This window comes from Lolium rigidum, chromosome 3 (assembly GCF_022539505.1).
Source record: "Lolium rigidum isolate FL_2022 chromosome 3, APGP_CSIRO_Lrig_0.1, whole genome shotgun sequence".
Lineage (NCBI taxonomy): Eukaryota > Viridiplantae > Streptophyta > Magnoliopsida > Poales > Poaceae > Lolium > Lolium rigidum.
Genome location: NC_061510.1, coordinates 305266838 through 305279061, shown reverse-complemented (window position 1 = coordinate 305279061; position 12224 = coordinate 305266838). Strand labels below are relative to the sequence as shown.

Below are 12224 nucleotides of genomic sequence, written 5' to 3'. Positions count from 1 at the left end.
TGAGCCGTAGCCATATTATGTTACTTTTTCGATGGTTGATTCTTGTATCAATCCTTGATGTTGGATGTTGAGTGATTTGTAAACAATGATATTTTGGATTTTTAACAAAAGGCCGTGTGCATCATCATGATGCAGAAGCCGGGGAATTACCCCATTTCGAAAAAAGTACCAATTTTCCCGCGCTTCGCCTTGTATCTCATGTGTTTTATGCTAACCAGCTTCTAGCCAGACTCAGATGTGCAGTGGTACCGCCGGCGCCGCTTCTAGCCAGATGGTGGCACGCGCTGTAGCTAGGGTAGGTCCATAAGTTTTACGAAGCAAAATAAAATATTATCTGACATTAAAAGTATGGGCTGTTTATTCACCCATCTACTTAGACAACAAATAGCCCATACACTGAGTGAGTGAACCCTAAAATATTTTTCATGCATTCCTTCATGTAAATATAATTTGATTCATTTGTCGTGGAGCATTTTCTTTCTTTATGGAATCAGGACTTGAGCAATCTCCTCACATTTAACCTGTAAAGAGGAAAGAAAGACATCAATGGTGACACTTCATAGTAGCATCTGGTGCATCTCCACAACTATGTGCCTTAAGATCGTCAAGGAGAAGGAGCAGTTGATGCCCCTTAGATAAGCCAGAATGGAATTCTGACAGCCGTAAACCCAAATGAAAATTGCACCGGATACAAACAACAATAAGCAACGCAGGTGATCTGGGCGACCCTCTACTCCGCCTCTCAATTTGAATATTTCTGCTATCATATTTGTCAATGCTATTGATCTGCAAATCTTTCAGCTCACAACGGGTCTGTAAATTCATCTAATAAAAACTCTCTGTAAATTAAACATGACTTGCCTGCAATGCAATGTCTGCATTGCGTCCTATTCAGTAACCACCCCTATATTATACAAAAAAAAGTGGGATCACGGCGGATAAAACAAAATCATGTGCTCGTCCTCACAAGCCGTGTCGGTGACATGGCTACCTCATGCCCTTTGGGATCCTCGACCCGCTTCATCAACGGTGACATCTGCGCCTGGCCGCTTCGACGCGTGCAAGCAATCAGGCGCGTATGGTTCGCTGATTTCGGTCTTCATCAGGTGGCCTCGCAGTGGTTTGACGATTTCGATCGTGATCGTGATCTGATCGTGCTCGTGAGATATTGTTTGGCAAGGCTAAGAGAGACGAAGGAGGAGCTTTTATGAAGGAACAAGCGTACAAACCAGACTACATACAGACTGGAAAATCGTATCACGGGAATTTTTTCAAGACCCATGTTGGAAAGACGAAGAGAACGGCGTATGAAGGACAAACACTCGGGACGGATGAAACTATACGGATGAAATGTACCAAACCACAGAAATGCTTCGTACTTTATTATTAGGTATAGATACATGTTACTTCGACTAGCTAGTATTGTTTTAGACTAGCTACAACTCACATCCTTCTTAGTTTTTTTTTTCAAAGGCACATAGTTTCAGAGGACAAGTGGGCTTCTCTCGCTCGAAACCACGATCAAGGGCTCCTTTGTTTTAAAGAAATTTCTTTGGGCCTTTTTAGACCAGGATCCTCCATTACTTTTACTGAGTAAATCATTTGATTCACACGTTTAGGATCTTAGCAAATTATTGAGAAATCAGTTCCCTTTGCACAATATTTTTGCAGAAAAAATATTACTACTAAAATATCTTGTTATAATTGTTTCGTTTTCCTTAGTGTCCAACACCCTTTGATGCAACTTCTAGGTTTGAAGAGGGCATGATACTATAGTCTTGCGTTTATTATTTTCTTGTGTATTGAGAAACCATAATCAAAAGACAGTAAAGAAATAGGGAGTCATATGCATTCCGGGTTCCGGCCCGATCAGATTTTTCCACACAAAACTCAAAAGACATTGGGTAGTCCTCTGGAAAGAAAAACGAGAAAAATTGGTGGTCGTTTTACATTAAACATGAAGTTCGCATTTCTAGTCTGGTATGTAGCATATACTACATACATCTAGATAATCAGATCACCCGCAGCACCTTCCGATGTATCTTTCGTATCTTGAGCATCCACAACCTTTTGGTTATTCCTGTAGACATACCTCCTTGCGAAGAACATGTAGATGAAGAGCGAGACGAGCTCAATAACAGCAAGCAGCCAGTAGAACCTGTCAAGCTTGCCCATGTTCAGGTTAGTCCCATCCAGCCACCCTCCAGTGCCGTCTGCACGCCTCGTGACCCGATTCGCCACCTGGATCAGCAGGCTCCCAAGCCAAGCCGACACCCCGAGAATGCAGTAGAAGATGGAGCTCCCCGCAGACTTCATCCCGTTGGACGCCTCGCTGTAGAAGAACTCGAGGAGCCCCACGAAGGAGGTGACGTCCACCACCCCGAGGAGGAAGAACTGCACCGTTAGCCAGAAGACCGATATCGGAATCCCGGTGGTCGCGTCCATGAGGCTGTTTTCCTCCGCGACGCTCTTCCTCTTCATCTCCACAATGGCGGCGACTCCGGTGGCCAGGGCTGCTGAGAGGAACCCGATCCCGATGCGCTGGAGGTGCGTGACTCCGCCGACGTACCCCGTGATCTTGCGCAGGGAGGGGACGATGAAGCGGTCGTAGAGGACCAGGATGACCATCTGGAAGACGGTGGGGATGACGAAGAGCGTGGCTGGGGAGATGTGGATGCTGCCGAGCTTGGTGTCCATGGTGTTCCCCTGCTGCACGGTGAAGTTGAGGATCAGCGGCACCGGGATGTATCCCAGGATGGAGCTGAGGAAGATGGGCACCATCCGGAGGACGATCTTGGTCTCCTCCACCTGGGTTACGGTGCAGAGTGACCACGGCCCTGTCTCTCCGGTGTCCACGGTAGATTTCTCGAGGCACCTGAAGAAATGCCAGAGAAAAACTTTTGACCTGTAGCTGTAGCAAGGTGTAGTAGAATTTCAAATAGTGTCGAGTGTTCAGATTTATACTTACCGAAAGCCCTCTGTCCTTTGCAACTCTTCGGGGATAATATTGTGATCATCTTGGCTCATTTTCTTCAGTTCACTGGCGCTCTCTGGTAACTGAACTTTTCTTTTCTTGAATGATACCACAAGAACCTGATGCAAGGAATCCGGTCAAATTATCATCCCAGACGATTCGCAAAATTGCAGTTGGGACTAACATATGTACCTGCAGGATCCTTGTAATGGCGCTTCCACCGGGCATCTGGTTCCGGTAGAAGGGGAACCCAGCGATCCATATCAGCATGCCCAGCAGCACGCACAGAGCGCACACGGTGAAGCCGACATCCCATCCTCTTCTGTTCTCCACCCACACGATGAGCACGAGCCCGACGAACCCGCCCGAGGACACGGCGAAGGTGTACCAGTTGAAGAAGCTCGCCTCCTGCCGCTTCTCGACGGGGTCGGCGGTGTCGAACTGATCGCCTCCCAGCGCCGGCAGGCATGCGCGCGCCGCGCCGTCGCCAATGGGGATGAGGTAGAGGCCCAGGAGGAGCAGGCTCAGGTTGGAGCCACTGACCGGCTTGCAGGTCTGCTGGCCTGTTGGGCTGCACGGCGGCGGGTGCAGGGATGGGACGTGCGCTTGGACTGCTAGAAGGATGTAGCCCTGCAAATACAATCCATGAAATGGATCAGAACTGTAGAATGTAACTGGAAATGCAATGGCATGTAATGGACCCATAAGTGTTCTGAATGTGAGAGGGACTTGATCAACGATTTATTATTGCACCGATTGCTACTTTGTTAGTTGTGAAACAAAAATTGCAATGATCTGGTGGCAAGTTTGTGGGTGGCATGTTCAGAAACCAGAGGAACAAAGAGTTAAATTTGAAGATTTATTTGTGTGCCAAGATCATAACATCCCATCACAGCAATTACTGTATTGTGAAATTCATCTTTCAATGTGCCGATGTTGTCATCCATCATCTACCGAAACTGGTGTCTACTCAATTAAACCATCCACTATCGGGCAACTCTGCAATCAACTAGGAAATCAACATTAGATTAGCGTTGTTGATATGGAAGTGGGCTTCGAAGCAAATGCTGGACGCGGATTACAAATTAAAAAATGGTTGAACATCTCCAATGAAGAGAGCGGGTTCCGTATGAGACCGAGTGCCCACTCTTCCTTCTCATACTAATCGTTGAACATCTACTTGCTGCTTCGCCGCCTCGCCGGTTAGTATCAACCATATCTTGTGGCGCCGGGGAGGAACGGGCAGGCGAGGCACAGGCGGGAGATGAGAAGGATTCATCGTCGGCGTCAGTTGGGTGGAGAGGCAGAGGGAAAGGACGACGATGAGGCCAACTCAGGCGCAGATAGATCCTTTGTCCCGTCCAGCAAGTGGTGCGTCCATCTTGATTAAGCACACATTTTTCCTATTTATTCTTTCAAGTTTTTCATGTTCTTTATCACTTTCCTTTTATCTCTTTTTATTTATTCCTTTTATGATATTTATTTTTTCTTTCATTTTATTTTTATTTTCTTAAGTTTAAGAAGAAGTGTCATTTTTTACATATACATGATGAATAATCTACACCATTTTAGTGAGAAGTAGATGCAACAATCCATCATGCTACATTTGAGAGATATGCTTGAACAACTTTGAGTTAGTTGAACATGTTAACAGTAAAATATATACTTCAGTAGTGGAAAAAATTCAGTTTTTTTTGTTTATATATGAGAAATTTTGTTATGATATACTCACACCGTATCTATTTACATGGTTGTCATTTATTCCAAGGCTAGACACTTTGACCATAAGTTCATAACAGGCCAACAAAAATTTCCAATGAATTCATATTTAATACAATTTGAGATATCCATTATATCATTGAATTAATATTCAGTAATTTTTTCAATGATATGACTCTTTATGAGCCCTAACTCATATATTATCTGTTAAACCGATGGTCAAAGTTTAATGCTGAAATACAAGGACCTGATACAAATAGGGATATGGAGTGTAATATAAGAAATCACGAGTTGCATGCATAATATACTCAATATTCACTAATCTTTCCACGGATTGTGCAACATATTTTAAAAAATTATTTTCATATAAAGAATTTTCCTGATATACCGAAACAAGTCACAAAGGCATATGAGCATTTCTATTGTGTAAGAAGTTTCTCATAGTATTTATTGGAACTTCTCCAGCATTCCAAAATAAACTAACAAAATAACTGAATTTTTCAGGGAGCACGGCGATTTTTCTTAGACCATTGGACACAATAGATGATTTCAATATCTATTGCAAACAAGGATAGGAGAGATGACTTAGCGGGCTGACTGGCATCTCACACAGAGAGGCCCAAATTGGTTAGACCATTTGTCGGGCTGTCTTTTTCACGCCTCCTGTTCCCCCATCTATTTTTGTTGTTTCTAAAAAAAATTATTGTTGTTTCTTTTGATACCATTCATTTATGATAAATACATGCATAATTCTGTAATATATATGACAAAAAATGAATTCATGAACATTTGTTTTTAGATACAAGAACAGTTTGTTCTGAAGTACATAAACATCTCTTTTGAAATGTAGAGACATTTTTTAAAGTGGAATCTTTAATAGCAACGACATCAAATTGATATATAATAGCCCAAAAAAAATTGCAAGATTGTGGTCATTATAAACGTTAGCCTAATCAAAAAGTGTGAGAGATCATACATACACCAACAATAGCCTAATAAAAAGATGTTTGATAAAAAAATTGAAACTAGAAAAAACTTTGCCTTTTATATTGATATAGAAGGAGCAAATACAGAGGCCTAGGCCAACCGAAAAGGGAGAAACATGGGATACATGTGGCCAACTATTTATAGCATACTTATAAAAGAGAAATAAAAGAGAAATACCCCATTTCGAAAAAAAAAATAAAAGAGAAATAGGACATACGATAAATCTCACATTAAGAAGAAGTCATACGCCGCACACTATCCAAACTGGGACAAAAACTCTCTGATAAGGCATTACAGCATGTTGGCGCGAATTCCGTCATCTCCTCATGTTGCGAGATTAATTGTTTTTATCCTTTAAATATCCTATTACCTCTCTTCTTCATCTTTTGGGAATATTCAAATCACTCGATTATGATTTACTTTCATGTTTTATGCAGAATCTGGCATGGTATGTGTTAGTCTATTTGTCAAAGTGTTTTGGTTACCATCAAATCGAAAAACACGTGCAGTCGAAATTAAAGCATGTAAATAGCACCAAGGCTTCTAGAAAACTTCTTGGTGTTTTGTTTCATATGAGAAAGTGGCCATCCATTTCCCAGAGTCCCACCCACTCCCAATCCCATTCTGTCAACCCAACCTATGTCACTTTTCATGGTCGCTCCTGCTGACGTGTTGTGATAGCACCTATGTCACCTTTGGCATTATTGCCAGAAGAGACTACTTTTGTACTACAAGTAGTGCTCAAGAAATAACTCCAATACCTAGCTAGCCGTACGTAGAATTAAACTCAAGGTGTAATCTTAGGTTTTGTTGTTGGCGACACCAACAGCTGATATATGTTGCTGTGGGAAGCCAATTAGTCAAGTGCAAAAGACAAGCCAGCTGGAATATATTATATTATTGTCAAGAAGAAAGCTCACTAGATAGATAACTAACAGGAAAATCATCTCCTAAGAACATGGAGTTGGAGTATGTACCAGAATCTCAATGGGGACGAAGATGAGGACGGTGTAGAAGCGCTTGATGTAGGAGTCGGCAAGGAACGCTGCTGGGATGGAGAACATCTGGAGCGAGGCGAAGAAGTTGCTGGCCGTCGTGGAGGCCTCCGCTACCCCCATGTGCATCGTGCCGCGGAGGTAGCTCACCAGGTTCATGATGCTGGCTATGTTGGCAGCATTGCTGAGCAGCACCAGAGCTGCAGTATAGATCGTCGAACAAATAATTAGATCCAAGGGGAAGCATGAATTAAGATTCTTGGTGAGTTTAATTAATGTAAACGCAGCTATCAAAAGGGAGTGAGTTGCTGCTGGCTAGCTAGCTACTTAGCTACTACGTAGTTAGCAGGAGAAAAGGGTGCAAGAAAAATCCAAATCGATTGTTTTCATATGGGTGACTGAAGTATGCGTTTAGTTAGCAAAAACCTCACGAAAAAATATCTTCGATAACCACTTGACGCAGCAAGTCAAGACTAGAATAATAAACAATGTTATAAGTGTTGACTAATCAGTTGGGCAAAGGCCATAGGAGTGAGCAAATTAAGCATGCGAGGAACCGAGAAGAAGGCATCGATCATCCAGTATGCTTGTGATCCTTACCGTGAATGAAGATTGAAGCTCTTACTCCGCCATGCCTTTTGGTGTTAACCGGCCTCCCCCTCCAGTCGACGAGCCCTGATGAGCTGCCCATGCTCTCTGTGCTCTCCTCCCTGCTCCCTCTCTCTCTCTCTGTCTCTCTCTCCTTTGTAGTTGGCTGCCGATGCAATGGCTCCGTCTGTCAAGCTGTGTGTCAGGCAATTTTTCCTAATAAAGTCAGTGGTGGCGTATGTGGAAGGCAGACGAAAAAGAAGGCACTGTCCAATTGAGCAGAAACGGAGCAATAGCCACCGTTTCCGGCCATGGAAAGTCCAGGAAGTCAGTGAAACGGCACCAACCAGTATAAGAACAGAGCCATCGGCTATAGTTACTCATTTCTAATAACAGGTAGGAGTACAATGTAGTGGACGAGCTCAAAAGGAGCTTTTCATTAAAGAAATGGAAATCAGATTTCAATGTTTCAGAAAATTCAGAAAAAATCCTTTGTAGACAATGACGTACATATAAAGCGTGCAAAATCTTAATGTGAAATAATTCATATTTTAGGCTAAACAAAAATAATAAAAGTGTGGTTCTAACTATGGTGAATAGTGCATATTTCAAAACTATAAAAAAGTTCAGATTATGCCATGTTTATGTAGCCTAGAATATAAAGAATTCCAAATTGAGATTTTCCGCATTTTGATAATACATTATTGACTACATCTAAAAAATAGGGATTTCTAAAAACTGTAAATATGATTTTTGAATCTTTGAACACAAAGGGCTCCTTGGAGATCATCTCCATTTGTCTCCTCTAGGTGTGTATATTTGCCATGTAGCTATTATTTTTTAGATCGAGATCACATTTAAAGTTTTGAGTCCTTTTACGGTGATTGGCATGGAACCTGATTTCCGTGTGGTCCCTTTCAGTGCAAATTTTCATGACCGTTGATTAAAATATTAATCAATTTGATTTAATTTATTTAGAAAGGGCCAGATGACGTTAGCCATTTCGGGGACATCGCAAATCTCCCGTGCTAGGGTCCGCCACTGACGGCTCGCCTATCCACCGCGCCGCCACTCGCCTCCACATGACCGACCGCTTGCCATTTTGCCCCACCGTCGGCTCATCGCTCAACCCCACCGCCAACTCGCCTCTCCACCCCGTCGTAGAGGATATGTGTTGCATTTCATATATCTTCGCGAAATTCAGACACAGGTAGCACGCTTATGTCCTATGTCCAGTTCAGTCGGCTTGGCACTGGGAAGACGCAGTAGTAGATGAGCCTGAGAAGAGCGCAGAATAAATCCGTGAGGTGAACGACATCACGGGCGATAGAAAGCGGAGGTGGAGCGATCAATCTAGGTTCAGAGCGCCGCCGGGTCTGATACCATGAAAATGTGGAAGGGTAGTAGGGTAACGCACACCTCCTCAATGGAGTTGCACTTGTATTTATTAGGTAGATTTACAATGTATTACATCAGGAGTACAGAGGGGTACAGGGTACAAGTACAGGTCGTAAATATGATTTCAGAAATGAGCCAGACCTATTAGTTTTTACAAAGTTGAGTGTATCTATTTGTTACATGCTATGCATACGAGAAATTAATAGTTTCAGTGTTGGCACAGCAGCACAAACATTCTTGCAGGTCTAGCTTTTCTAATTGGCAGCAGATGCCCATAATTGAATCTAAGAACAAGTACTATGGTAATGTACATTTTTATTTCTTAACAAATGAGCTATATCTAAGTACCGGTACCATCAGGTGTTGAGAATTGAATCCAAGCATACCGTGTGGTATTTGGTAACCATTTTAAGGGAATGCTTTACACATTGCACTCATATCCATCTGAATTAAACCACAATCCTTAAAAAGAAGTTCTAGAAATGGATAGTTATTTATTCTTCATTTGTTTGCTTGCCTATGATCTATTTCGATAGTTGTTTAATGTAGCCTTTTAAAAGGTGTTTATCATTTTGGAATGTGCCGAAGGGATGTATAAATTGTTGCCTGATCCTGTACTAATCATAGTGCTTTATATCGATTGTTTCCTCATTACATCATATTATTACGTGTGGGATCTAATCATCATATTATTACGCCCGGAATCTAATCAGTTCGACTTGTTCAGAATTTCAATACGAAAAACGGGGGCTTAAAACCTAAGAAATGAATTATCATATTGGCAAATATTTTTATCACCGGTATGTGAAATAAACATTGGCATGAGCTCCACACTATCATACGTCAAGGTGCACATAACAATAGAGGGATATAGATTTCAGCAAAAAAAAATTCTATCCATGAAATCTTCAATCTCCTATCCCTAAAACTGAATTTTGGGAAGCAGATTAGGGAAGTTGCTGGAGATGTTCTAAACAAGAATTCCGCTCATGCTGAGAAAATGTAGCGTGCGTCTTCAGCTATCCAAAGAACATTTCGCCAACAGGTCAACACCGGTCCATGCTACACAAGGATCAAATTGTTTTTTGCAACATACTCGTATCGCACTAGTCATACTTACAAGTTACACCAGACGCAAGAAGTAGCAGGGGATATACTATGCACCTACTGCAGGAAGCATGTCATTGCTGTTCTACCTGAGGATCATGAATCGGCAGGTCTTTTATCATCAGAACACGCCTCCTCCTCCCCACCCAGGTGACCCACCCAGGATCCCTTGACACCACCCTGTACCCTGCCTTGGAGTAGAGTCCCCGAGCACTGCTGTCGTCCTCGTATGCCCTCAGAGCCATGAAGCTCTGCCTCCAGTCTAGCGCCAGCACCTCGCACGCTTTGAGCAGCGCCGTGCCTACCTTCCTCCTCCTGGACGTGTAAGAACCGAACCCAGCAGAAATTTTAGACCGTTCATGCGTTGCATCGAGATCTTAAGCATACTTGCTATACTGATTACCTGAATGATGGCAGCACTGCTATTCCTGATACGTAGAAGTACTCCTGGACGCCTTGGAGGTTACTCAGGATGTCGCCTTCATCCTGCACTGTGCAGTCCACAACCCCGATGATGTTCTCAAATGGTGCCTGGAGCAGCTGCGTGGTCGCATCAGCTTCTTCTGCCACTAAACAGGCATACCTAAAATAGGGCATGGTTCAGCGAAAATGTTACAGGTAAAATGAGCGTCCAGGATCGATCGTCTTCACTAGTCCTAAGACATGGGTTTCCATGTCATCAGTAGGATACTGGGATACCTCAAGTTAACATACTTTGGTGCTCTAGCTAACAGGTCACAATGTCTCTGTTTTGGGTGATATACTACTTTGAGAACGTCCCCGTCGCTCATACCAAATGATGAATACTGAATTGTACAATGTAGTAGCAAATAATACAGTCTACTTTACAGTTTCTGTACATTACTTCCTCAAACATATTTGGGCAATGCACTAATCATCCTCTGAATTCTGCCTAGAGACTTAAGTTCGTGATTGAGGATCCAAAAATGAACATACAAGAAAATGAAGAAATATGAATGCTATTCAAGCATAGGATACATTATACTGTAAGATAAACATGTGAAGACTGAAGAGCACCTGAACAAGTGTTGAGTTCCGCAGCAGGAAAAAAACAAAACTGAACAGCGGTCTGCTGCATAATTAAAATAGTTACCACCTTGTTCAAGATTTAGTGCGGTCAATTGTACGTGAAACTCTGGAAGAACTACCAAATTAAGATTTACAACCATAGCCTTACCACAACATATTCGTATTTAAACTATTTTACCATCGATTTGGAATCAGGGATATCAAGAACATCACCTGTCAGGAGGCGAATTCCTCAGTTTGTAGATAAGCGCTGACAACACCTCTGCCTAATCTTGACCAATTCAAGCAGCAATCGTTATCAAAATGCGCGAACATCTATTATGTCTAGTGAAGATGAAATCATACTTTGAAGAAATCGAAGAAGAAATCGTTGAAGAGCGCGACGGGGACATGGAAGGCCTCCGCCTGCACGAGCGCCACCCGCCGCATCTCTTCGCCGACCCGCCCCATCCGCCGCACTCCCCAACCAGCCGTCCTCGTCAGGTAACGCTCCTCCTTGTCCTCCGTACCGCCTACAGCGCCCACCTCCTCCTTTGTGGGCATACAAGGGAGTCGCCCTCTTCTAGCAAGAAGGGTCTTCTTGGTGCCGCCATGGCAGCCGGTCTTGAGAGAAAGAGGATTGCGGGCTGTTCTTGATAGGGCTGTGGCGGTGATTCTAGACTGGGAGGTGGTGGAGGAGGAGGAGGAGGAGGAGGAGGGAAGGGATTGGGGTAGAAGCGGGGATGGTCGGAGCGCGGCCATGGTTGCTGCTGCTGGTGGCCGCAAAACTCGTGATGGCAGTGATGGGATTTTAGGCCGGTGTGGCGTGTGTCGGTGTGTACCGTCCAGTCCACTAATAAAAATAAAAATCAGTTTTAAGACAATGCCAAACTAACGAAAAACTGTTTAGAAAATTGTTGGCAACTAAAGCATGCACGTCATTTAGCATCAAAAGGTGATGATTTGAAAGTTTGTCATGGTTTTTGTAGTAACCTTATATGGTAGAAAGTCAAGTAAATTTTAACATGTTACCAAATTCTTATGAATGATTCTTCTCAAAATCATTAGGACGCATGTTCGGTATTTTTCATAGATAGTACAATACAAATGATGACTCCATGATGATCCCTACCCATACCCTTGTGACCCCGTGCGGCGACGGCGTTGCGTCGCTCTGGGGATCCGGTCATTGGCCGCTCCAGCCTCCCTCCCCACCGTCCTCTCCTCCCTCCTCCGTCGTCGAAGGCGTCACCGACCAAAGGTTACGTCGTGTGGCGGGGCGCCTGCTGGGAGCGGCAAGGGGTGCGAGGTGGCGCCTCCTCAACCATGCATCCGATATGATGCGCGGTGTCGACGGCTGGAGGCAACGACATCCAGCGGAGTTGCCGCATCATCTGGCTGGGCTCCGAGGCGGTGGCCCTGTACAT

At 43.5% G+C, this 12224-nt stretch overlaps 2 protein-coding genes across 2 annotated transcripts; both read right to left on the bottom strand.

The window, feature by feature from the left end:
- Positions 1–1870: 1870 nt before the first annotated feature.
- On the bottom strand, positions 1871–7430 carry LOC124699791 (protein NRT1/ PTR FAMILY 4.5-like). Its single transcript, XM_047232033.1, has 5 exons — positions 7276–7430; positions 6658–6875; positions 3167–3604; positions 2969–3093; positions 1871–2875 (listed from the first exon to the last, which is right to left on the bottom strand). The coding sequence occupies exons 1-5, from the start codon at positions 7364–7366 to the stop codon at positions 2005–2007; spliced, it is 1743 nt and encodes a 580-aa protein (XP_047087989.1). The 5' UTR covers positions 7367–7430; the 3' UTR covers positions 1871–2004.
- A 2178-nt stretch (positions 7431–9608) lies between these two features.
- On the bottom strand, positions 9609–12224 carry LOC124696790. Its single transcript, XM_047229462.1, has 5 exons — positions 12064–12224; positions 11164–11650; positions 11032–11084; positions 10172–10351; positions 9609–10083 (listed from the first exon to the last, which is right to left on the bottom strand). Exons 1-5 carry the CDS (start codon positions 12222–12224, stop codon positions 9843–9845), a joined length of 1122 nt encoding a protein of 373 aa, XP_047085418.1. The 3' UTR covers positions 9609–9842.